Source organism: Pararge aegeria, chromosome 9 (genome assembly GCF_905163445.1).
Source record: "Pararge aegeria chromosome 9, ilParAegt1.1, whole genome shotgun sequence".
Classification (NCBI taxonomy): Eukaryota; Metazoa; Arthropoda; class Insecta; order Lepidoptera; family Nymphalidae; genus Pararge; species Pararge aegeria.
Genome location: NC_053188.1, coordinates 15,505,148 through 15,531,886, shown reverse-complemented (window position 1 = coordinate 15,531,886; position 26,739 = coordinate 15,505,148). Strand labels below are relative to the sequence as shown.

Here is a 26,739-nt window from a genome sequence, read left to right as displayed (position 1 = left end):
ATATGTGTAATAATAAACTGGGGTGAACTTTCCACGTTCCCTTGCTTTAACAATTGGACACGTTAATTAGATCCCTTTTCATGGGATATAATCGGGGGATATAATTTTTATCTCCTGCCTGTGCTAGCCCTGCAGTGATCTGTTTAATTTCGGTGCTATACCGTGGAGGTGAGAGTGCTACTTTGCAGTATTGTACTATCTCCCAGTTTTATAACTAGATGGCGCTCTTTCGATTTAATACAAATCGTAGTAAACTTTCACACATAAGTAGACGTAGGTAGTAAAACTTACTCTAGTATTAATGTTTTTATGTTTATGTTCGTGCTTTTATATTATAGTAAATTAAAATAGTGTTCGCATTTGACTTGTTATGGTGCTAATTTCATGTTACATAGATCTTTGAACTACATAAAATGGACAGGTAACTAAAGATCAGTAATAAACAGATACGTTTACATACAGGCTTTAAACATAAATGCATGATTTTTATTTTGTAGGTCTATTTTAATAACGTGCAAGAGATAAAATATATTTTAAATTACAGTTTTCCATGTTTTGAGTGTGTAGAATAATAGAAGATAAATACAAAAACAGTTAAAAATTTTGAATTTCGATGTCGGAGTACTATTTTTAGTGTGTGAAGCAAAAGAAGCATAGCGGAAGACCAACGTGATTGAGCAGATTCGAAACGTTTTAGTCCTTTACAGATAATAATTATTATTTTTCTTACTGTAATTAATTATTGATGACAAATAAATATAATTTCATACAGGGTTATATCTTAAATACCGGTATAACAGAGTTTTTTTGGATTAAAATAATCAATTTTCGTTGTGAAACATTTCTGTTCTAAATAAATTTAATTTTTACTAGCAAAACTCTCTCGGTTTTTGATCTATAAGCCTATTAACAACGTCTGCGTGGTATAAAAAATGCGATATTTAAAAAAAAAAAAGCTTATTTCTTTCACAGGCGTAAATACGATTCTATGAAAATGGCGGTATTTCCAAAATAACCCTGTACCATTTCACATCCATGGAATGGTCGATTAGACGACCAGTCAAAATAAAGTCGTCAACACACTTCTTATAATATAATTTCAATACACACAGTAACATAAAAAAGTTCCATTCTATAAGTTGATAACAGACGAACCAATTTGGTCGGACCATGATGGATTATTATGGTAAAAGACCTGACTAAAGTTCGACGCCAACCTTAGTTATTGTAGACGAAATCTATTCTCCACATAAGTTGGATAAAAAATTATGGAATACATTTGTAGAAAGTCAATTATTTCCCAACTATAATTTCCATACTATATTTCCTTGATATACAATTTCAGTTTGTGTGGAAAATTGATTTTGTCAAAGACCTCTGTTAATACTAAAATACAAACAGCCATTCTGTATTTGAACACTGATTTTTATATCTATTATTTTTTGAAACCGACTTATTTAGCCTTTCCCTTCGTTCGGTATAGATATACACACTGTAGCAGGTCTCTGTATGTTATCTGTAAACACCGCAGATGACGGGGCGCTTCGGAATATTTCGTCTGTGGTGGTGAGCTTGCATTCCACCACGCGATAGTTGTAGGTCGTTGACCCGCAGTCGTAGTCCGAATGCGGGGGCACTGCGTTTGGGATGCTGTCGACTTTTGACTCATCCTTGAATGGTGGGCAACTGAAATATAATAAATATATATTTAAACATTTATATCACTATTAGTGATTAGCCCGCCATTTTACCGCCTTTACTTTTGGTGTGTTATAAAGAATTTTATTATAATTAGACCCAAACAAAAAAATATCGGTATTATGAATCATTTTGTTTCGCTGGAACTTTGCACACACAAAAAAGTCTTGAGAGATATTCTCTATAAGTGGTATAAGAATATAGGAATTTAAAGCTACAATGCCTTCTCGCAGTCTTATATTAAGCAAACATCGAGATATAAACAGATTCTCTTAATAGGCCTCAAGCAAAGATTGTTAAATACTTGAGAACCTGTTCTTAGATCGGTGTCGGCCTTAGATGTCCGCATGGTAGGTACATGCGCGAACGTTTAGGAGAGACAACTACAGGCCGAGTGACAACGTTCGGTTTGTAAGTAGAAATATTCTACTTTTTTATTCTGTTGTAGGTATGCTCTATACACTTTTCCACTGGAAGCATTCGTAAAAGGTAGCACCCCTTTAAGACGTGTCGTGTTTAGTTTATGATTTGTGGACAAATATAAAAATAATGCCGGGATCAAATTGCAGAAAGCGATCGGAAAATAAATATTAAATTAATTTAAAGCTTACTTACATAGTTTATTTTTTATCTCTTACCTCATTGGGGGCGGAGTCGGCGACCGAGACAAAGGAAAGCTGGCAACCTCTCTGGAGATTGCCAACGATTTGATCGATCCGAAAGTCTGTTCAGGGCTCAACGGCGCACCCAAAACTGACGCCATGCCTCTGGAAATTAAAAATATACAGGGTGATTCAGATGATCCAACATACTTGCACATAAAATTTATACGAAAGGTTAAACGGGAAAGCAATGACGAATTTCCAAGGAAGTAAAATTATAGAATGACTAAATACTATTAGGTAGTTCCAGAGGAGGGTTCTGCTTTTAATGAGGACAAAATTTAAGATGCCCCTTTGCTCTTTTGAAGTTATACTTTTTTTGGCGCATTAGGGAAAAATTATGAGAGTTAATTTTTACGATGCGCGCGCACATGGTCACAAAAAACCGACACCCTGAAGTTAGCTATAAGGTTTGACAGGTGGCTCATTCCAGTGATTTAATTGATTCAATTGTGCAAAAATCCCAAATTTTAATGTTGAGTAAAACCTGGTAGACTATAGGACACTACACTATATGAGGAGACTATAGACTCACTATAGGACACTATAGTGAGTCTATTAGTATTCCAAATTTAATTATGTTTAGTATGTCTATTTCTTTAATTATGTACGATGACCTACGTCGGTGATTATGCAGAGATATTTTTGTGATATTTAAATAAACTTTATTTAACTAGATAATATAATAAAACTTTCAATGTAAATAAATACCTTTTTTCTATTGCTGGCGTCGTTTTTTCTCTAACCGTAGACAGGTGAAAGATAAAATTTTCGAAAAGATTTTTATCTATAACACTCAAAAAGCCACTCACACAACAGAATCGCTCGGCACGAGAAAAGGTAAAGGAGGCGGACACGGCGCGTCGGCGCGTGCCGGTGAAGCTGGTTCCGTGGAACGCGGGCAACGCGGTGCTTCCCCCTCCTCGATCATGCCAAGCCAGCCACGCAGCCAGCGCCACAAGCCACCTGGGCTACCTGGAAAGTTCTCGAATTATTGAAGTTATATTTCTTTGGCGCGTTATGGAAAAATTATGAGAGGAAAGTACCGTCACAAAAAACCGACACCATGAAGTTAGCTATAAGGTTTGACAGTGTACACTTTCAATTGTTAAAGTCTGCGGACTCATTCCGGTAATTTCATTGATTCCATTGTACAAAATTCTCAAATTTTAATGTTGTGTGAAACATATATTAATATTATATATATTGATATTTGCACATGAAGAAACCTTCTATGATTATGTATTTCCACCGATATGTGTATATGACAAAATTTGTCGCATTTTAGTTTCCTTATCATGTTCTGCAAGGAATACGTCACCAGTGACCCTGTATTCAAGTACAAGGCATGGACTAGCCGAATCTTGGTGGTAAGCTGTACTCACGTGAATATTTTCTGGTGCTCTGCGGACTAAGCGGGTAGAAGTCCCCGTGTATGGGGCAGTGGAACGCTAGCCTGCGCTGGCGACGCTGGGCAGCGCGCATTAACATACATAGGACTATACCTGGAAAGTAAGAACAACCGGTTTTAAAATGTAATAATCCTTACTAAACAAAGCTTCTTAGGAAGTTATGATTGTCTAGTGGGCCGAGTTCAAATCCCAGCACAAACCTCTAACTTTTCCAAGGTATAGTTTAAGCAATTAAAATATTACTTGCTTTAACAGTGAAGGGAAGAAAACATTGCGAAAAAACCTGCATGCCTGAGAGTTCTCCATAATGTTCTCAATGGTGTGTTAGAGTCCATCAATTCACACTGGGCCAGTGTGATGGACTACGGCCTTAACCCTTTCTCTTTGCGGGAGGAAACCTGTGCCCTGAAGCGTAGGTACTATGCGCATGTCGGTCTTTTATCTTCAATAGGGTTGTCATAAGTAACTTAAAATATTTTGAATTAGTTTTTATGGAAAAATTAATATACTTCTTATTTATTTTTACAGGGCGATTTTTTACTAGATATACTTATGCATCCTTCAATATTATTTCTTAATTCAATAAAATCGATAATAGAAAAGAAATTTTTCATGTGATGTTAGGGCTGTATCTGATTTCTTTGGTTTACTCAAAAGCTATAAGCATGTCGGTCTCACAGATAAGTCTAAGTGACGGTAAATAATGCACCTCTGAAGCATGTGAAGTAATATTTCGGTTTTCATTTACACGTTGTGTATGTATATATTTAATCCTCAAGCTAGCCAATGACTGCAATCTCACCTGGTAGTAAGTGATTACCTGGAGTTAACCTGTTAGGGGAGTGGCAGTTTAACCCCCTAATAGGTTTCTACGCGACATCGTACTGGAACGCTAAATAACTTGGCGGCACGCCTTTTTCAGTATGGCGTTGACCACGACCAAAACTTTCACCAAACGAATGTACAAACTACAATGTCATGTGTATCTAATGTTGTTATTATAAAAGGCTGAAAGGCAAAGTTTCTATTATTCAGAAAAAAAAATATTGTGCAGTAAATCTGATGCTTTTGTATCAATTAATAGTAACATTAATGTCTAGGCTTGGCCCATTTTGTCAAAAACCAATCGACTCTTTGTTTCGTGACATAAACTAATTTCATGCGCTTATCTTTTGTTTTTGTTTTATACAGCAAGTTGGTACTTGATTTATATTTATTTCATTCGATCACGAACTATGTCTCTATTAAGAGTATTAACTGCTATGCATTTTTTGAAAAAAAAAAAGAGATCTTTGAGCTATTAAACCAAGTAAAAAACCCAAAAAATCTAGATTATTACGGGTTTTTCATTTATAGACCAATAAAAGCGTGCGATGGACAGAGCTATGCTGGGAGTATCTCTACGTGATCAAACCAGATATGAGGAGATCCGTAGAAGTTATCAATATATCTCAGCGAATCGCGAAGCTGAAGTGGCAATGGACAGGGTACATCGCTCGGAGTGTCGACCCTACACCGGTAAACGCGGCGTTGGACGGCCAAACGTGGCAACAACGTGGACAAACGTCATCAAACGAGTCGCTGGGTGCCGCTGGAATCAAGCGGCCCAGGACTGCGGAGTTTGAAACTCCCTACTAAAGACCTATGTCCAGCAGTAGACGTCAATCGGTGAGGTGATAGTGATATTTTTTTTTTTTTTTAAATGAAAAATATTATTTAGTGATAATGAAAAATAAAAATGTACCAAAAAACTATTACCTAAATTATCTACATTTCTAATCAAAGAAAAAAGTACGATATTACATATTTATATACCTACTCGTAAATCCCTATACCTGACCTTTTCACCCAAGTCATAAGACTACGGTAGCCATTCATCGGGATTTCCCCGGATTTGTCCTAATAAACCTCGGATACTGAAGCTTAAGCTACAAAATCCACGGTATTGGGTTTTCTTTTCCTGGATTTGTATTTTTTGTAGATATCATACGGTCCTTTATTATCTTTTATATATTCTGCGCCTTTACATTTTATTCTCTAGTTTTTGTGCTTTTACCACCATCACATAACATCTTAACATCCCCCTTTACCATCTTAGACTACACTTACGAGCAGGTGAGATTGCAGTCTAGGGCTAACTCGTAGTAGAAAAAAAAGTAAACCTTTATACAAACAAAAATTTATTTGACAGTGGTTTTAGGCGTGAAGCCGAGGTAGTTAATCTCCATTGCTTGATTTTTATACAGGCTATCACTTGACAACAATGCCTGTTGGAGTATTCATGAGGTCTAGGTTTGAGTACGCTCCTTTCTAGTCAGAAAATGCCTATTTAATCTTGCCTTGAAGGCAATCAAGTTATAGGTACATGGCAGGAAATACAGTAACTGGGAGAGCGTTCCACACCTTAGCGGTACGTATGAGAAATGTAGACAAAAAAGTTTCGTGCGAGTAGATTGGATTCCAACCACATAAGAACGAACGAAGAATGGCAACGAATGAACGAGATTGTGAAGTTCTTGAGCACACTTACCGAAGTAGATATTATAAAAACTTATATATAGGCAACATCACGACTTAGTTGGAAATTTGGTATTATTATGATGATAATTCCTTTGTGCATTTCTAGATATTTTGTTGTACACAAATATCTACTTAAACTTAATTAAATAGCCGTAAATTTTAAAAGCAATACTTTTTTAAATACTTCTTAAGACTTAGTTTAAGACCTGTTTATTAAGAGATTTGTTTGAAAGATAACAATCACCATTGTTGCCAAGCTAATTTGAACTTACCAGCTAATGTCATAAGAGCACCGGCAACGATGCACACAGGGCCGAGCACCCGCGAGTTTCCGGTGAAGGCGATCCTGGCCGCATAGTGGTCTGGCTCTTCGTTCTCACCGCAACCTCGGTACGACGCCGCTGGAAAGACAAACATTACGGTATTATGTTACTATCAACTTTATTACAGCGATACACATTAAAATAACAGTATAAAGAGAGATACAGTAAGTTCACCTTTCAGCTCGTGGTAAATGCTGACATCGCAACGACCGCAACAGGGGATCCTTTTTTTTCGGAATGTGTGTAACTGAGATTTTATTAGCGTAACGCGGACTTGATAGCAAGTCTCGGAATGAGGCTCGGCCACAAAGACGCTTCTTTGTCTTCGGACGGTTAATTATTACGCACGCCTCCAAGTCCGTGGTTTCCCGTATTAATGTTATTTACGCAGCAAATTGGCACCGTCTCGGCAGAATCGAAAAAGTTGCAAACCTTTACATTTAGAAAAAAACTACAGTGGAGATTAAACATAAAAGAACCTACATTGATCAACAGACATTTAATTAATATGATTCTATTTATGTTTAATCAGGAATGCTTTCAGAGATTAACGACTATTTTTAGACTGGAAATCAGTGACCCTATCTCAAATTTCAGCTCATAGGTCAACAGGCTTTTCAAATAAATTGGACCGATTTATATATTTCAAAGGAAAAGCTAATGGGCGGCCGGAAAGAGTTATTGGTTCACAAAATCCACATAGAACGAGATGACAAGAAAATTGCTATCGCCCAAAAGGATCTTTGAACGGATAAAGAGCCTTAAGGCTTTAAGCAATATTTCATGCGGCGATATAATATCGATGATCGTTCTTTTGGGGTTTATACCCCAATACGAGATATTTTGATTTATCTTCGTTATACGTGTTCTGTGGTTATTATAATGACCTCTGTCTAGTGACCCTTTACTTTTTAATTTTTTTTACAATCCATTTAAACAAAAAAAATCGCTGTTCAATTGCCACCTATTTGCTATTAGCAAATAGGTGTTTTTATGTGAACTTGATTGTTAGGTACAGAGGAATCGCTGCCAAAATCTAAAAATACTTCGGAAAATCTTTCGGATATCTCAGTTGTTTCCGACGGATATATCTTTCAATCGTTACATCTTATTGTATTTTCTTTTTTTCTTAAAAGTTTTTAAGCGTTTTGTAGATAAGCAGGTTCAACTAGAAATGCTTTAGATCTGTCATCAGTTATCACTGTTTATTTTCCATCATCCTATTACTCAATTAATTGCAGTGTCATACATGTTGTTACTTATTTCATTATTCTGATAATGCTATCTTGTTAGTCTAGTGGTACCAAAACCATTTTATTAAGTTTTTGACCCACCCTGGTAAGAAAGCCCAAGTATTAGCACTATAACACTATGGTGCTGATAGAACAAGGGAGTACCAGAGTGAGTCAAAATTAATTAATTTATTTATTTATTCACTTTATTTGTACACCACAAATAGGAATAAAAAACAATGGACACTACAAAAATAAACCTACAAAAAAGTAGGATACAAAGGGCGGCCTTATCGCTTAGTAGCGATCTCTTCCAGGCAACCTTAGGAAAATTTGGTTTTCCTGTAAAGAAATTCTTGGGCCTCGGAATAAGGTAAGTATTACTGATACGTGGCAATAACCTTTAGTCTCGAACCGTAATGAAAGCAGCGTGAAGCATGGGCGTAACCAGCTTCTGGTCTAGGGGGGGCAAGTGAGATGTTTTTTAGGTCAGAACGTTCCCGGCTGTTTTGTGAAAACTTTTTAAGAAGAGAGCTTAGAGCCCTCTATAATCGACACTGGAGCTAATACTTTTTTATTTTCGCCTGTCTGTCTGTATCTTGGCCGCCATAAATTTTTTAAGAGATTTCATACATTTTCTGAGAGATTTCCAGGAGGTGGGTAGGGTAGAGCAAGCTGGCGCCCATGTTGTGAAGGGTCTACTCCCCTAGACTAGTCTAGTCCCCTTTGCTATGGAAGAGGAGACCTGTGCCCAGTAGTGGGACTTTAATAGGCTGAGATTGATAATGATTACTTAGTTCAGGAGCTTACCTGTGAGAACACACCCAACGAGCATGAACAGAAATCCGAATATCGGCAATATGATCTGGCAGTTCGCCGCAACAACTACTCCTGCAACTGCTAGCCCGCCTTCCACTTTCTCCACTCTCAGCCGTGAGATAGCTGGAGGGCATCTCGGCTTGCCTACCGGAGCACGGACCAAAGGTTCACCAGGTGGAGACGTCGTCCTGTGAAAGAAGTGGCAAGCTTAGTATAGGAGTTGGAATTTATTTTCAATCCTATATGGATTGTAAATAAAAACAGGTCTTAATCAATTTTTTCCCCTTGCTATCTTCTGGCTGATTTTTCCCATTTTATATTTTATAGGACACGTACGTCCAAAGTAAACAGTAATGGAAGACTTTTTTAATTTGTAGATTTTTCCATAAACTTCAGTGCTATATAAAGGTGGAGTTGAAAAACATTTTTACCAAATTGACAGAAGAGCAAAATTAATATACAATGTTCAAAATAAAGATTCTCAATAAGTAACGAAGGAATTAGCGTTCGCAAAACTTCAAAATAGATTTACCTACTATATTTTAATTACTAGACGCATTTAAGTCGGTAAGATGATTCCCAATGCACATAAGAAGTCGTTTTATTACAAGTAGTTTTCACGACCAAATTTTTTGAAAAACCTTTCAAAATGTTTGGTTGTGAAAACTACTGTACCCTATGAATGAACACGGTGGTTGAAATTATAAAGAAAAATTAAAATTCAACAATAGCGCAAGTGATCGTCACAGACTGATAAAATTGACGTGCTTTGGTCACTTAGGTCATATTACCCGACGCCTACGCCTGGATAAGCTTATATTGGTAAGTAAGGCTAAAAAACTACGCGGCCGCACACTTCATCGCATCGCTGGTCTGACCAGGTAAAGTCCCTCACAGGCCGAGTATAGAACAGGAAGGATGGCTGTAATAAAAAACGCTGAATCTGGATACGACCTTTACTAATGGATAAAACGAAGAAGAGATAATATCTGTGGCTTCGGATATTTACTTTGAATAATTTAGCCATCGTGATGGCACTTTTATGTTTTCAAAATCTATAATGAAATAACAAAGTATAGAAAAGCAGAAGACAATTATTTTTGTTCACTGCAGTCGAATGGCAGTAATTACATAAACTACCTAGATACCTTAAAAGTGACAAATATAAGTCAAATCGCTGGGTTCCTTGAAGTAATTCGCAAATAATAAACTAAACAATGGTGTAATAATGCAAACACAATACCACTTATATTCGGTATCAAGCCAAAGTCAGTTCTTTTATCGTACCGCTGTATAACAATAATGTTGTGTTCACAGGATGTTGCATAAAGCGGTAACTGACGGACGGACAATGGCAATGGCGTTCAGACTTATGATAAATTTTAGAGAAACGCGGAAACGCTCATGAACTAAAAAAAACATTTTATACCATTCAATGCCAATTTATCAAACCGTTACGGATCATGTCATGACGTACATAATTACAATAGACAATTTAATTATTTTAATATAATTATTGCAAAATATTTTTAACTAAGATTTTCGTTGTTAATCAACATTTCTTAAATATAGGTCAACGGGTACATACCACGATAAGATTTTGAGATTTGTCGATATTTCGACCCAGTTGCATGGATCGTGTTCATAACGGGTCTATGGATCTCTTTTTGACTGATTCTCAATTCAGTGAAGTTTCAGTGTAGTATGTCGATCATTTCGTGAAATACCAACGAAAAGAACACGAAAGCGGGTAGTCAGATTCTGCCCGTGACATACAACTTGATATCTCGTACCTCCGCAGTCCCGTCGTGACCTCGATCCATGCAACTACCCATATCGACAGATCCCAAAATATTATTGAACTATATTTCAGGAACAATTATTGCCTTCATACATTCATGTTGTGCAATACCAATATAATATGGATGTTCCTATATACACAGCTTGCTGGTACATGCCTATCAACACCAAAAATAAGGACTCTATGAAGTTTTTCTATGTTTTCTGTCTATTTCATCTTTGAGCATGTTAATCTGAGAAACTCATTCCAGCTCAATTTAAAAATATTAAATTTGCGTGTGAGAGCTATACGTTTATCATCATGATTTTGAAAATATAAATTTCAAAATCCTAGGCTATATTTTCGTCTACCAAAAACTATACGCAATTTCGTTTACTTAGATGTAATTTTTTTAATAAATAATAATAATAAATAAATTGGAATAGTAATATTGAAATTAATATTGAAAACCAAAATGTTAAACATATTTGATTAACAGGTAAATCAACCAACCACATTTTTTAATAAAATATAAAGTATACTTACTACGTATTTATAAAATACGGTGTTTTGAGTTAACAATGACTAAAAAAATACAACCGAAGCGAGACCTTTCTCCTTTCTTGAAGATTGGTCAAACCGTGTTCAAATGGCAGCTAAATGATTTGGCACAGTCTCGGACATTCATCAGTGTAGGTGCCGGTATTTTCGTTTCTTCTCACATTGTTTCTTTGCGATTGACACTTTTGTGACTCTTATTTGTTTTGACCACATATTATTTACCCGACTGCGCGACGTAAACGACTGAATAATTCAAATTGATTCGAATTCAGATTCAAAGTTATTTTTTCGTATAGGCCACATTTGAAGCCATTACAGGCACTTATCAAGCGTTCTTACATGTATATTGTATAATGTATATTTCCGTTATTGTGAGGTGATGAAAACCACATTCGTTGACTTAAAACTAGCGCTAGGAGGCTTTCATAAGCACCTTTGTGAAAAATAGAGCCTATAAGAAACTTAACCGGGTATTTTTTTAAGCATCTTACAGACAATAAATATAATTAGCTATGAAGTAAGAGAGAGTATGAGAGATTCTTACCCAAGTTTTTACCGTTTAAGTAATCCTTTATAATAAAACAGAATTTTTCTCTAAGATTACGTGTTATATAAAACCTTTGATTTTTATATATAACCTTTGATTTAGAAGCAAGCATAAAATGAGTAATGCGGTAAAGAATGAATCAAACATTAAGATAATTAGATCAGTAAAGTTAATTGGGGATTATACAAAAAAAAAATAATGCTAAAAGCCCCTTCAAGATTTATTCTGAATGTTCATTGGTTACCCTACTGTTTAATAGTATTTCAGCTGTGGTTTACTACATATTTCAAGAACGTTGGTCTCTTTATACGCTTTGTGAAATAAATATGTACCTGTAAACAAACAATGGCATAATGTTGAGAAAGTATTCTCCTCACGCCGGCGTGTGGAAACCGTTCACGACGTAATTATATAAGTGAGCAATATTATATTATCTTTTGTTTGATAGAATTGTAGATACCTATTAGTTTTAGCTTATTAAGTAAAAGCCTTTCTTCAAAAGAAAATTTTCCTTAACTTGATAGCCGATCCTTGACGAAATTTATAGGCTATTCAAATTATATTTAAAATCACGCTACAAGAACTCAGAGTCAGGCAAACGTGCGCAAAGTGTGGGCGAGCCATGCGATGCGTTAGATCAGGGTTTTAGTAACGCAAAATATTTTCCTCGAAAGCGTAAACTTTTTGAGTACTATTTGTTCTAAACTTATATATAAGGAAGCATTAAACAGACAAATTTTGAAATTCCCTTACAAATCTACAAAGCGGTTTGGCTTCAAAGAAGATTTCAATAAAAAAAAGCATAATTACCTGTAGTTTATAATATTATTCTTTGTGGTATTTTTCACAAAATATGGGAATGTAAACTGATTGAGTGCTTGTTTACCTAAATCTTAATTCTAAATACAATAAATACGCAATAAAATATCAAAGAGATTTCGGCATTCACTTAAAATATATTCGCTTGCATTTAGCCATTCAATTCGGGTTGTTATTTTCTAAAACTATTTATGCCTTCGCTCGGCAACACTACTTTTTCTGGATAAAAGGACGATCCTATTCCTATTGTACTTATATTGCTATCCTTTGCTGTATTACCGAAATGACATGGCGCATAATTTTGATATCGGTTGAGTACCTACTAGAGGCGTGTAATCGTAACAAACGAACGAACTAACAATCTCATTTATATAATTAGTCAGGATTGCGAAAGTTATGTTACGCGATTTTTTTTTAAACAGCGATTGCCACTCTATCCCAGCTTATTATTATAAATGTCAAATGAAATGACGTCATCAAGTAGGAACCTATTGCGTAGCGGTAGGTGAAGTATAGAATGCGTCACAGGGGTGGATCCACGCCACGAAATCAGTCGAATGTATTGAATTTCCTTTTAAAAACCTTAGCTAAAAGGCACGATTAAAGTAAGAAAGAAACCCTAAAATATTGTATTTATCTAATGATATATTATATGATTTAGGTTCATATATTCGAAGTGAGTGCATAATCTTGCGTTACGCCATGACAATTGAAACGCTGAATTCAAATGATGACGTCACGTCTATATAAACATAAATCTTTTTTGTACCGCTTTAGCTTCGAAAATCTTTGCGTATATAATGTATTTTGTGATTTCAAACTATCAGTTGCTAAGTTATCATCAATTATCTTTATCAATGGAATAAGGAATGCCAAAAGCTCTGATTTCGTCAATCAGAATCTCATGTCTTCAAGAGTGCGGCCATGACACGCCGCGAGGGTTTTCGCAGGAAATATTTTTGTATATTATTTGTATTTTATATCAACAAACTTTTCATTATGTATATGGGAAATACATATTAATGATATGAACACATGAGTTAATCAAAGGTAAGGTTTAATTGCGTCGTTGATTTAGAACGTTGATGTTTAGCTAAAGAATTAATTAATATGCTTTTTTACATGCCGCGTGGTGACGACATTGCCGTATGGTTACCGCAGATCAGAATACAGTGGCCACCTAGTACCTAAATGTTGTCGTACGAGGCGACTAAGGTAATGACGTTGTAACAGCTCTTAAAGTGCTTATCAACTACGGTCCTTCCGAAATAAAAGCATATATTCGCATGAAACCACGTCACGAGACACGTCGGTCGTCAGACGTCACGGGGTGATACAAATCATAAGACAAGTTGATTTCACAATCAAATGAAAATCATTTACTCTTTATTGATACATATATTGCTAATTTTACAGTCAACAACAAAACTTACTGTCAATAAAACGTGATTTAACATTACGTAAAAATCTAATACCTAGGTTTATTTTATTTTCTCGTTATTTAATCAGTTCGTTTTTACCTGTCATCCACGCAATGCCATCTAGCATAGACAGAAGGTAAAAAATTTATCTCACGAATATATCCACTCGTGTATATATATATATATATAAGATAATATGCGGTATGGTCGTATATATAATATACGGTATGGATGCGGCAGGAATAAACATGATCCTAGTACTTTCCCAGACGAGCTCTGTCACGGAAATCTTTTCAATTCACTGAACACTTCACTGAACGTGGAAAGAACACTTCGTAGGTCAAGACAGATTAGGTGACAGTTTATTAATAAACAATGAAGATAGCCTATAGCAGTCCACTAAAGGTTTCTCCCAACGAGAGGTCTTGCCCCTAACCACCTGGGCGGACGGGTCAATGATCGCAGTAGTTGGTAGTAGTGGCAAAGAGAACGCAGCAGTCCGTTCCTTGTTACATTATCCGGACATCAGAGAGCGGAGGAGAGAGTTTATCAATGCTATGTAATAAATTCTACTACTAATTTCATTTTATCGTAAGTAGTTATAACATTTACTCTACTTTCCTTAATCATTGATTTTCATCGTTATCATCATATCAACCCATTACCGGCCCACTACAGAGCACGGTCTCCTCCCACAATGAGAAGGGGTTAAAGCCGTAGTCAACCACACCCCCGATTTCTTACGTCACCGGGACGTGGACTCAATCCACGGCCACGGGAACGTGCGGACTAATCACCGTCCGATCAGTCCTCCAAATTCCGACGTCCGCCTAAGCCGAGGTCCGAGTCTCGCCGGAGACGCCCCTAGGTAGACGTCACCCCGATATTTCTCGAGCCCTGGGGCTCAAAAACCTTCATCAGGCGACGCTTCGCGCTCGCCCCGACCCACCGGTGACGCTGTTGAAACCCGTAAGGTTCACAGCTAATAACATTTCGAATTCACACACACGCTGGCTTGCGCATTTTTGAACTCCTAACACATTCGAGAACATTATGGAGAACTCTCAGGAATGCTGGTTTCCTCACGATGTTTTCCTTCACCGTTAAAGCAATTATTACTTAAATTGCAATGAAAATTCTAAACACCAAACCAATGAGATTCTTCAGTCACGATTATACATTTAAGACTCTGCCACTGTTTACCCAGGCAACTACCTACCGAGTAATTATTTGTTAAGGCTCTTACAAAGTAATTTACGTTGCGTAAAGGTTAAGTTCAAGGTCGCCTATTAATTCGCTCGTATTATAATAATTAAGGTTATATTATACTTACGACATAAAAGCGTTATTTATTATTTCCACGCGTATCCAAATTGCGTAATGCAAAATTTAACCCGCGTATTGAAGCAATTTGAATAACACTTGCACAGAGACCTGCATGCTTGAGTCTCCTTATAGTGCTCTAAAAGGCGTGTGAAATCTACCATTCCGCACTGGGCCGACGTGGTGGTGGCTAACACCTTCTCATTGTGGGAGAAGACCCGTGCTTTAGTTGACTAGCGGACCCCCGCGACTTCGTCAGCGTATGAGTCAATCGAAAAGGTAGAATATATCTAATGCTAACATCATAATCGTCGTGGGTAGCTATGTACCTACCATTATTTTACGTGGTATTTTAGTTGATACATACAAACATACATCCATCCTCACAATCTTTCGCATTTATTATATTAGTAGGCATTCGATCGCTGTGCCATACGCCTTGCGACTGACAGTTATTTGTGAAGAATTATGTTCTTTATCTCCGACAATATATATCAGATCCTTATTAAAATAAGACCATACATACTTGATAGTATACACTTTCAAATAAAAAAAGAATGATTAAAATCGGTGCAAATTTAACAGAGATATTAAGTAACATTGATAAAAGTTTTATCCCGTTTCCCGGAGGAAACTTATTGTTTATCGGGATAAAAAGTAGCCTATATATTGACCAGGAAAATATCAACTACCACTATACCAAGTTTTATTTGAATCCGTTCAGTAGTTTTCACGTGATGCCCGGGCAGACAGACAGACGGACAAAAATTAAATAAAAATCTGTTTTGGACTCATTATCGATTAAATGTACAGAAATCTTTCAGTTACAGTTTTATTATAAGTATAGATAATGATGATGATATAAAATAATTGTGAAAGTAGGTAGGAATCCTTTAGAAGGGCATTTGACTTAGCTGTGAACTGCCCCCGTGTCAGGGAGAACACGATACCGGTCATTTAGACTTACATCCATACTACTTCGGCCGTGGCAAGCTATCCTACCGAAACAAAACCAGCCGTCAACGATTTTGAATTCCGCACAACACAGCGTAGAAACCGATGTATGTATAACCTAGGTATGGATATAACTGTCAAACTTTAATAAATAAACATAAATCAATAAACTACGACAATACACACATCGCCATATAGCCCCAAAGTAAACGTAGCTTGTATTATGAGTACCTAATAAGATGACTGATTAATATATTAATAAATTATATATATAAATACTTTTAATGTACATAATATATAAACACCCAGACACTGAAAAATGCAGGTATAATGCAGGGAACCGACTGCCTTGGACTCAGAAAGCAGGGTTGCCCACTACGCCAATCAGCCCTCAAAAAAGCAAAAATTATAGTAAAAAAAAAAAAACAATAATACTGTTTTTCGGAATAATTATGGTACGGGATCTTACTGATAATACATTAAGTTATATTATTTTGTCGTTACCGATGTCTATATATTTAAAAATTAATAAAAAAAACTACAGCTACAATAGAATCGTGCTAACAATTAAATAATATGTGTTGTAAATATTTTTATCGAGTAAAAACCATTAACTGAGGTATCGACACGAGTTTTTTTTAATTGCGAAAAATTGTGTCCCTTACATGATTTTCTCTCGGTATAATTTTGCATAGCTTGCATCCTTCTGACTGTGACATAGGATACTATTTATTTGACATTGTGACATAGTATACATTGTGACATTGTGACCTACAGGTTTACAGTTTACAGGGTTAAAAATAAATGGACATATTAACGTAACGCAAGAGCTTAAATCTCCCTGACGTCATATTGGCACGACTTCATTAAAGAACTGTGAACTTGTTACGTCACAAATTGCGATGACGAGTGTGACACGCAATCAATGTCATTGGGGTCAGCGCACAGGTGACACGTTTTATAATATAATACATGAACAACATACTGACAGCAGTGTAACATACACTGTTGTAACTAGATTCCTACTAAAGTAGAAGATTAACTTTAACTTTGTCACTAAAAAACGTATGATATGACATTTCATAAATTCAAATTCAAAATTTCAGTATCCATCACAGGCACTTAAAAAGCGTTCATACATATATGTTTACATAATAGTAAATGGATGGTGATAACTTCGTTCGCCAATTTAAACCTAAAGGTACGAGGGTTCTAAAAGCGCCCTGGTCTAAGAAGAGCCCACAACAAACTTAGCCGGGTTCATTTTTTTTTATCGCCATATATTATGTCGTTTGAATTAAATATATCTTTATCTTTATCTTTCTTTATTGCTAGATTGTAAGTATACAAGGTGTAGTATAGTCAATTTGAATTGTGCAATTTACAATCAGCCACACAATGGCATGCAATGGTTTACATTAAATTCCACCACAATAAACAATTTTTTTTGTCAAATTTATAACATATAGTCTAGGAATATACATAATCATAATATTTTAAATTTTTATGTCATTATTACCTAATTATACGTCATTATTAAGTTCTAATTCAAAAAATTCTTTGATGTCATAAAAATTGTACACATTAAGCCATTTAAATAATTTAGTTTTAAATTGCTAATGATTTCATATAATTAGATATTTAATGTAGTGTATTTATTAATATAGGTTGACATTATTATCTACTTGTCTTTTTTGAAAAGTCAATAATCAATTAAATATAATTTAATTACGGAATCTGCCCAACTATTAAATTGACTACGACGCAGTGTTAGGCGCTGTGCGTATCGTAAACGTGGGCGGTACAGGATAATTTCCGCAGCAAGGACAATTTAGGAGTTTATTAATTACAAAAATTTCTCTGTCTGGTCTAGTGGAAGGGTTTTGCCGTGGCTGGTCAGCATACAACCGTATGGTGCCTCGTACAAACCGATTACGGTTATGGGTCCAATATAACTGCCATACTCCCAACAAATTAGCCGGCTACCATCTCATACTGCATTACCACTTGCTATCAGGTGAGATTGCAGTCAAGGGCTAACTTGTAATGGAATAAAAAGAAAAAAAATAAAAAATAAAAAAACAGCCCAGACACCAGGCGACGAGTCGAGTTGGAATACCGTGGGATTTCAACCATGAGAATATAAATAAATTTAAAAAAAGTACCTAATAGAACTTCGTAAAACACATACGCTTCAGGTTGGACACAGGACTTTTTTCCATAGAGGTTTAATAATGATGTTTAAAATATTATATTAAGTAATAACAATCGATTAGTTTGCTATGTACCTAATTGTTTTGTTCCAGCTAAAAATAATGCCAGTAAAATCGTGGTTTATTTTTACGAATATGAGAAACATCGTTAGAAACATTAAGATCACTCTTCTTTTGACAGCTGTTTACTTTGTTTTTTGCGCGCAATATTAGTTTAAAATAGACTATGGGCTCCTCATTTCAAGTGGAATATTACAAGAACTGATCGCATATCTGTGAGCGTCAAACTAGTTAATGAAAACTAAAAGGGTTTTTCTCTCACACTCTCGCACGTTTGTATCCAACGGCTATTCGACTTCCTAGCCTCGTCTGTTAACCTAGTACCTAGTAAGTGAGGTCCACCAATCCGCACTAGGCCAGCGTGGTGGACTACGGCATAAACCCTTCTTATTGTCGCAAAGGGTTGATATGATGATGATGACAATGACGAGTGAGGTGAACCGACCTTATTTTTTACACTAAGTAATAATTGTCAGACACTTCACTTCGCAGGGCACATATGTGCTTTTAATTACACAGGCAACCACGCCCTTTGGATGGGAACACAGCAAAGATGCTTGGCGGTAGAAAATGGAGTAGGATAGTACTTCCTCGGACGAGCTCTGTCACAAAAAGCTCGGCTACTCTAAGCCTCTTAGCCTGTAGTCCTTAGAACTGTCTCTCGCCCATTGCCAGCCAATCCAGCTCACATATTCTTGAACTATGTCGATTATTTACATTAAGGGGTTCTCATCTTTAAAGGTGGACCTTTAAAGGCGAAGCTCTTAGTGACCCACTGAGCTATCCTCAGCTTCTCCCGCCCAATGCCTGTCATACCAGCTCACATATTCTTGAACTATGTCAAGAATGGTGGTTTGTTTTTTATTTTTTATTTACTTTAATACATTAAGGGGTTCTCATCTTTCAAGGTGGATCTTTATAGGTGGAGCTTTATAGGTGGAGCTCTTCGGAACCCACTGAGCTATCCTCAGCTTTATTAGGACCCGTTAAGACCAATTGTTTAGACCAATTAAGACAATTTGGTGCAGCTAGTAGTACTATAGCGGACTTTTATAAAAGTGAGAAACATGTGAATGCTCAGTTTTATTCTGTAAACCTAGCAACGGGTTTAGTACGTTTTTATGGGTAGAGATTATCTTATTTTCAGTGTAAAAGATTTATGCTATTCTGTTTTTCACGAGTTTTATGCGTATTGCAGCGACCTACTGCCTTTTTGGTCTAGTAGTTAGCATATTTAACTACGGGGTTGGGCATGGGTTCGCCTCCCGGGTCGGGCCAGATAATTTTTCTGTTAAGTAATTTACAGTACTAGCAGGAGTTAGGAAATCACCGTCATTAGGTATCAAACTATTATTATCACAGACTTGGTACAATAGTAGTTTAAGCCCACCAACCCGCATTGGAGCAGCGTGGTGGGTCTACAGTCTAAAACCACTGGGCCTATGCTCAACAGAGGGACGTTAATACGCTAAGGGATACGACTTCAGTTATATTTAAATGCTGTACCCCAGAAATGGGTGAATGAATGTTCATTTTTTGTCGACAATAAATTAATAAATAAAATATGTACCTACTATTAAGGCCACACGAGACTTCTGATATGTTAACTAACAGTTTAGCTGCTTTTTATAGATATGGTGTAATTCAGATAACAAAAGCTGATTAAAGTGGTCCGTTTGTGCTCATTTGTTTTTTTTTATCACATTTCTGATTACACATATTATTACAATAATGCTTATGAGTAGAATAGTAAAACCTCATTGCTGCAAAACATAAACGATACACAGGAAAAACAGAAATGAATCCCATTATAAAATTAAGGATTATATGATGGAGGATGAGCATGAAAAGATTGGGCGTGAATTCTTCTAACTTCATAGCTAAGTAATTATTCGACTGTGAGATAGTGATAGTGAAAAAAAACCTGCTTAAGTTTGTTGTGCTCTTCCTAGACCAGAATGCGCTTGGAACCCTCCCAACTTTAGTTTTTAACGAATGTAGTTATCACCGTCACCTACCTAGTGGTAACATGTTATATGTATGAACGCTTTATAAGTGCCTGTGATAAGGTCTACATGAATAAATAAATAAATATACTACGACAATACACACATCGCCATCTAGCCCCAAAGTAGATAGAGTTCATCACACAAACATTATCCAGTTGTGGGAATCGAACCCACGACCTTGGACTCAGAAAGCAGGGTCTCTGCCCACTGCACCACTCGGCCGTCAGAATAAAACGTTATTTAATTTGAATTTATCACTATTTTGTGACTAAATGTTTAAATAACGATTTTAAACCAGCGGATTTCCGGGATGATATTATAATTCATTTATTCTTTAAGTTTCGCTTATGACTATGATAGTATATTAGCTCATTAGTAGGGGAGGCGTAAACTCACTAACACAGAAGTGGGATAAAATTAAAATACAATGGCCATTCACATAATATATCGACGTATTAGATTCCATATTTAGCGTCTTAGCGGACGTAATATTTAATTAATGACGCCTTGTATTCCTTACTTAACCCTATTAAGTATTCCTTATTACGCTTATATACTATTTTTAAACTTATTATTAGCTTTTGCCCAATCCTGGACTTATCCATAGGCCGTATGGGCCGCGGCCCGGCACGAGCGTTCTAGGGGACGCAGACTTCAGAGGACGATTACTCGTTTAAAGCGATTAATTTGTTTCAAGCTAGGCCCATATAAATAAAAACCTAAAAAGTATAGGTCCCTGGATAAAAAGTATGTCACTCTACGGCTCTTCAAACTATCTTTTTCGCAAAATATAGCATAGATCCATTGCTTCATGCTGCATGACAGATGGTCAAACCAGCATAATAACTTGTGCATTTATAATGATATCAATATGTATCCCTATCCCTATCCCTACTAATATTATAAATGTGAATGTAAGTTTGTTTGTTACGCTTTCACGCGAAAACTACTGAACTGATCTTCATGAAACTTTTTATACATATTCTTGGAAGTGTTAGAAGTAATATAGGATACTTTTTATCCCGACATTAAGCTCGGTTCCTTTGGGAGAGGGGATGAAAGTGTTTGACGATTTTACACCATAACTCCGACAAATTATAACCGATTTAAATAATTATTTTTGTACTATAGAGTTTATAAGATGTGTTTAATTTTGCCCAAACTGTGTAAATCTGATGAATGTGGTTGGAGATAGAGGACAGAACTTCTCAGCGGACAGCAGCAAACAGGCTCAGCGATACTGAATACTTTAATTTTTTTTAGAACTACAACTAAATTGAATACCACTAAAAAAAACAAAATGAAACGCAGACGAAGTCGTGGGCAACAGCTAGTATAATATAATTTTCCGATAGGAACTTTGATGTTTAATTTTTTTTTTTAATTTATACAAGTGCTTGACTGCAATCACACGTGACGGTAAGTGAATGGTGCAGTCTAAGATGGAGCGCGCTTGCCTAGAAGATGCCTATTCACTCTTGATTTGTACTGAGATTATAGGTATCGGGAAAGACAGGATAATTGACTATTCTAACACAATTGTTTGACTGTTAATGTTGGACTTCGTTCTTTTTTTATTATCTATACTTATGCGATACTTGCATATTAAATCAATGTAATAGACAATATAAACGTCAAATCAAAGAATAGGAGGCCCAGAAAACTACCGCCAGAAAAAGAAAATTTGTGGCAATGTACAATAAACGTGTCGCGTGAAACCAATGTTTTCTGTGCTATAAATGGAAGCTGTGCGTCTACAATGTGACTATTTTAGTAACTAATCCTTTCACCCACTCGGTGTATCATATGTAGCAACATCAGAGCTTAATTCTTTAAGAACGGTAGCGACATTGTGTGGAAACCTTTCCTTTAGACAACGCTATTGTCTGTGATATTAACATAACCGTTAAATGGAACGCTTGAATCTTTGCAAGAAGCTTTTTTTTATATTGTTATTTAGTGGTAATAGTATTTTCTTATTCGACACCGAAGGTATTTAATTCACTCAAATCTATAAGCACGCCACGGGAAATTGTTGACGGTACATAAAACAAATAAAAGCGGCAAGTGCATACTAGCACACCGATGGTTCCAGACCTAGGAAGCAAGATCAGACTGTGTGAGGAAGAATTCGATCGCTTTTAACATACGAAATAATATTGAAGGATGCATAAGTAAGTATATTTCATAAGGACCACCCCGTTAAAATATTAAATCAAAACAAACAAACGAATGCGAAAAATTCTGAGTGTTTACTTATGACACTGAAGATAAAAGACCGACACGCGCATACCACCTACGCTACGCGACGCGTACCTAATAAAGTGCAAGGAGTGACATGATTTAATTTTGCATGTGATTTTAGGGCTCAATTCTTTCAGTAACTAAAATTGGTTGTCTGTAAAGTCGGCTTACTGACTATAGTTGAACATCGTAATAAAATACTGATGGAATGATTGCATTTTTCAAAATAAATTTTTTATTTTATTTGCTTGATAGATATTGTCGTTGCTATAAACAATTGACACCACATTCACTTTTCACTGCACTTCATCCTTGCCGACAACATGTAAATGTATTATTGTATAGAAGCTGTCCACGCGGACGCATCGCTCACTCAAGTAGGAGAGAGACAGATGTCGAACGCGGGGGCCGACTGTGCCTCTTTGTAGCTCGTTCCGCGCTCTCGCTTGCACTTTAAGCCTTGAATGGAATGCCTCAGGGCGAGGTAACGCCGCATACGTCATGTTTTTTCGTGCGTGCAGCCGGCTCCATCGAATTATAAGACGTAGTCACGTCAAAACTATAGCTGTGGTTTAATCAAAAACTATTAGGTTTTCAGTTTCACAGATAAGTCGCAGAAACTGTACATGATGTACCTCTAAAGCCTGAGAAATATTATTTCAGTTTTCATCTACACATTGTATACAACAGAATTTGCAGCACGGTACCTACATAGAGAAAACTTCGCTATGTTTGCAGCATAGCCGGATTCTGCCTTCCTAACGGGTTCTATTCGCACCGATACACCGTACAATTTCCGATCCAATGGCCGTGGCCAACAGTGGCGACCGTATTTTATTCTGTTCAACCTAATCTTGTGTCATTTGTGCGGAAGATGGTCAAGGCTTGAGGCCTGTTATTGTTGTTTGATTAAAGTAAAGAGCGTTAAAGTAAAGAGTTTTTTGAAGTAACACTTCTTTATGCGCAAGTAACTCAGATTTTTTTCTGACGCAAGTAACAATTGCGTCAGACATCTGTGTAGTTTCCGCTTATTTTAAAAATAATAATTTGGATTGGTCGTAAGTATATATGCCATATACTAGCCTGCTAGTGACAAATATCATAATAAATCAGGATTTTTTGTTATCCAATCACAAGTAGTATTTATAGTACTGCGATTTTTACCGATAAAAAATAAGATTTTAGCAGTGTTATATAGCTGTGGAAAGAACTACCGCCATGTTTATATTAAAAGCAAAGCAGCATTGCTGTGCTATGGTCTAAAGGACGTGGTTGCCGGTGTAATATACAGGCACATGGGGTTCAACGCTTCGCCTCAGGTTGATGGACACAGTACGGCACGTAGGCCACAGACAGAGTAGTTCCTTGCATGCCCTGCGAAGTGTTACGCTATTCAAAGGCGATGGTTTTCCGCTTGCTATCAACTTTCTTCGAGTATAGCAAAGTGAGTGAGTGAGTAAGTGAATCCTAGATCTCCAGATAGCAAATAACGTAAGCTTACAGAAAAATCCTATTATAATATTAAGTATTACTTAAACGATAAAAAAGCTTGGGTGTGAGTCGCTCTAGCTTCATAGCTCAATAAAAATTTACTGTGAGATGGGGATAGCAAAAGAAAAATTTACCCGGCTAAGTATGCCGTGGGCTCTCCTTAGACCAGGGCGCGTTTGGAACCCTCGTTTAGGTTTAAGTTGGTGAACGAAGTTATCACCGTCCCCTTACAATTATTTAAATATATATGTATGAACGCTTCATAAGTGCCTGACCTACATGAATAAAGAAATTTTGAATTTGAATTTGATTTAGAATTCTTTTCCAGCCATTCCCTTTAGATAGGATGGTATTCAATTCAATCTGTAATTCTAACAATTAGGATTAGTTTTGTTGTATAACTATAGGATTATTAGCTAAAACCATTAGCCAAGTCCTTCTTTTTCCTTTAGATAAATATAGGGCTACTAAATCTATCAACTTCTGGCGTAAGGCGGTAATTTAAAAGTGACCTGACACTACAATTTTTTAAATATTCGTAACGCTCCACCGTAACAAAATAAAAAGTTCCCAAACTACAGTTAAAGTTTCGTAATTATTCAAAATTACAATACTAACAAATCAATGTTTAAAATGATGTTCGAAAACAGTAACTGCTAATATACTTGCTATTCTTTCTTGTTGACTACTTTTCGGTAAAATCTGCCTTCCGGACTAGAGCTAGTCCCTAGTCTCAGATTTGATGTGTCACTGGATTTTTTTTAATTACGCGCGTACAATCTCAAAAATCTCTTATTTAAAACGCAACAAAACGTCCACCAATCCGCACTGGGCCAGCTAGGCGGACCACGGCCTAAGCCCATCTAATTTGTGGGTTGATATGATGAATAAACTGGCTGGCTACGTTCATTACATAACGGTAAACACATAAAAGATTTGAATATTTAACAGTTCATATTTGATCAACGCAATAATGATTTATAGACTCAAGGATCATGAATAATAAATAACGATTAAAAAGAGTTCAGTTAATATGTTAGCGGGTCCTGTCCAATTTACTAAAGTGCGTTGTTAATGTACCAATTTGTTAATAATTGAAACCTACGCGTTAGTTAGAGTATTAACCGTGACAAGTGTTCCAGAATAATCTATATAGTCGCCAAATAGACTGTAGGAACATGAATAATAAATAGTGACTGTGTGGATACGGTTCAATTCATTATGTCACTGGGTCCTAACCCAAATAACTACGGTGCGCTTAAGATCTATCAGTTATTTACACAACGTGTAAATGAAAACCGAAATATTACTTCAGATTCTTTAGAGATACGTTAATTACTGTTTCTGAGACTTATCTGTGAAACCGAATCGCTAATAGTTTTTGAGTTTACCACTGCCATAGTTTTTACTGAAAGAAAGCTTTTACAGATACATCCCTGTCATCACATTCAAAACTAAAATCAATTGACTCCTGTCTCTTTACTAGGAACGCATTGCGTAGCGTAGGCACTATGCGCGTGTCGGTCTTTTATCTTCAATAGGGTTGTCATAAATAAACACTTAGAATGTTTTGAATTAGTTTGTATGGAAAAATAAATATGCTTCTTTTGATTTAATACTTTTACAAGGTGATTTTTTTGTAAAATAAAACCCTTCAATAGTATTTTGTAATTCTTTGTATAAGAAGGCATTTCTGGATAATTTTTAGTAGGTACTTATTTTCATTTTCAGTAATGACGATATCTAGGCATCATAAAAAATTTGATTCTGAGTTAATTTTTGGAAAACGAGAGAAAAAATGCTTTGTGTGGTCTTGTAAGTTTTTGTGTTTAAAATCATGTAACATAATAATTATTTTGAACAATAACTATAAAAAGTAAGATAAGGTTTTTAAATTATTGATAATCCAACTTCCAACTTACTCGGGGAATCAAAATATCAAGTAAGGGATAGAATCAAGGCTTATTTGCTGTAGATTGACCGCCGAATGGGACAGTATACAGTGACCATGTTTTCTCAGTCCAAGGCTGTGGGTCAGATTCCTACAACTAGAAATTTTTAATTAGTAATCGGAAAATGAATTTTTTTCAGTGTCTGGGTGTTTATCTTTATATTATAAGTATTTACTTAAGTTTATTATTTACTTTGGGTCTAGATGGCGATGTTTATGATGTAGGATACCTACTTCTTGCTTGTCGGGATTAACGGAGCGGATCGTTATCTGAGTTCCACGGGAAATCAAAAATTCAACGCGGACGAAGTAACGGGTATCAGATATTTTTATTATGTAGTGAAAAGAAATCCTACTATTAGCATCACAGTACAATATCAAAGCTGGTGCGCGGATGAACGTGGTTGTTTTCGCAACGTAATTTAGCTTTTAATGCCAGTTCTGTGGCCGACTGAAGTTATATTTTCCAAATGGACAAACCACAAGTTTTACTCGTACAAATTTATAATATAGTGATTTTTTGAACTTGGCCATTTAATTACTATCATCATATCAACCCATTACCGGCCCACAGCTGGGCACGGGTCTCCTCCCACAATAAAAACGTTTAACGCCGCAGTCCACCACGCTGGCCCAGTGCGGAAGCAAGTGTTACAGTAAATTTATAAAGTGGCTAAATAATTAAACTTTTGATGACTAT

General features: G+C 36.1%; 1 protein-coding gene across 3 annotated transcripts in view; it reads right to left on the bottom strand.

Moving 5' to 3' along the window:
- Positions 1–429: 429 nt before the first annotated feature.
- The window catches only part of LOC120626193, a 130,704-nt gene continuing 104,394 nt past the window's right edge, over positions 430–26,739 (bottom strand). For 2 of the 3 annotated variants that reach the window (XM_039893575.1, XM_039893577.1), the window contains exons 2-7: positions 8,658–8,854; positions 6,565–6,693; positions 3,746–3,865; positions 3,173–3,335; positions 2,337–2,465; positions 430–1,686 (exon numbers count right to left, since the gene is read on the bottom strand). In XM_039893575.1, the coding sequence (XP_039749509.1) occupies positions 1,458–1,686; positions 2,337–2,465; positions 3,173–3,335; positions 3,746–3,865; positions 6,565–6,693; positions 8,658–8,854 (967 nt within the window). In that variant the 3' untranslated portion in view covers positions 430–1,457. The remainder of the gene's footprint in view (positions 1,687–2,336; positions 2,466–3,172; positions 3,336–3,745; positions 3,866–6,564; positions 6,694–8,657; positions 8,855–26,739) is intronic. The other variant, XM_039893576.1, reaches the window with a different exon arrangement.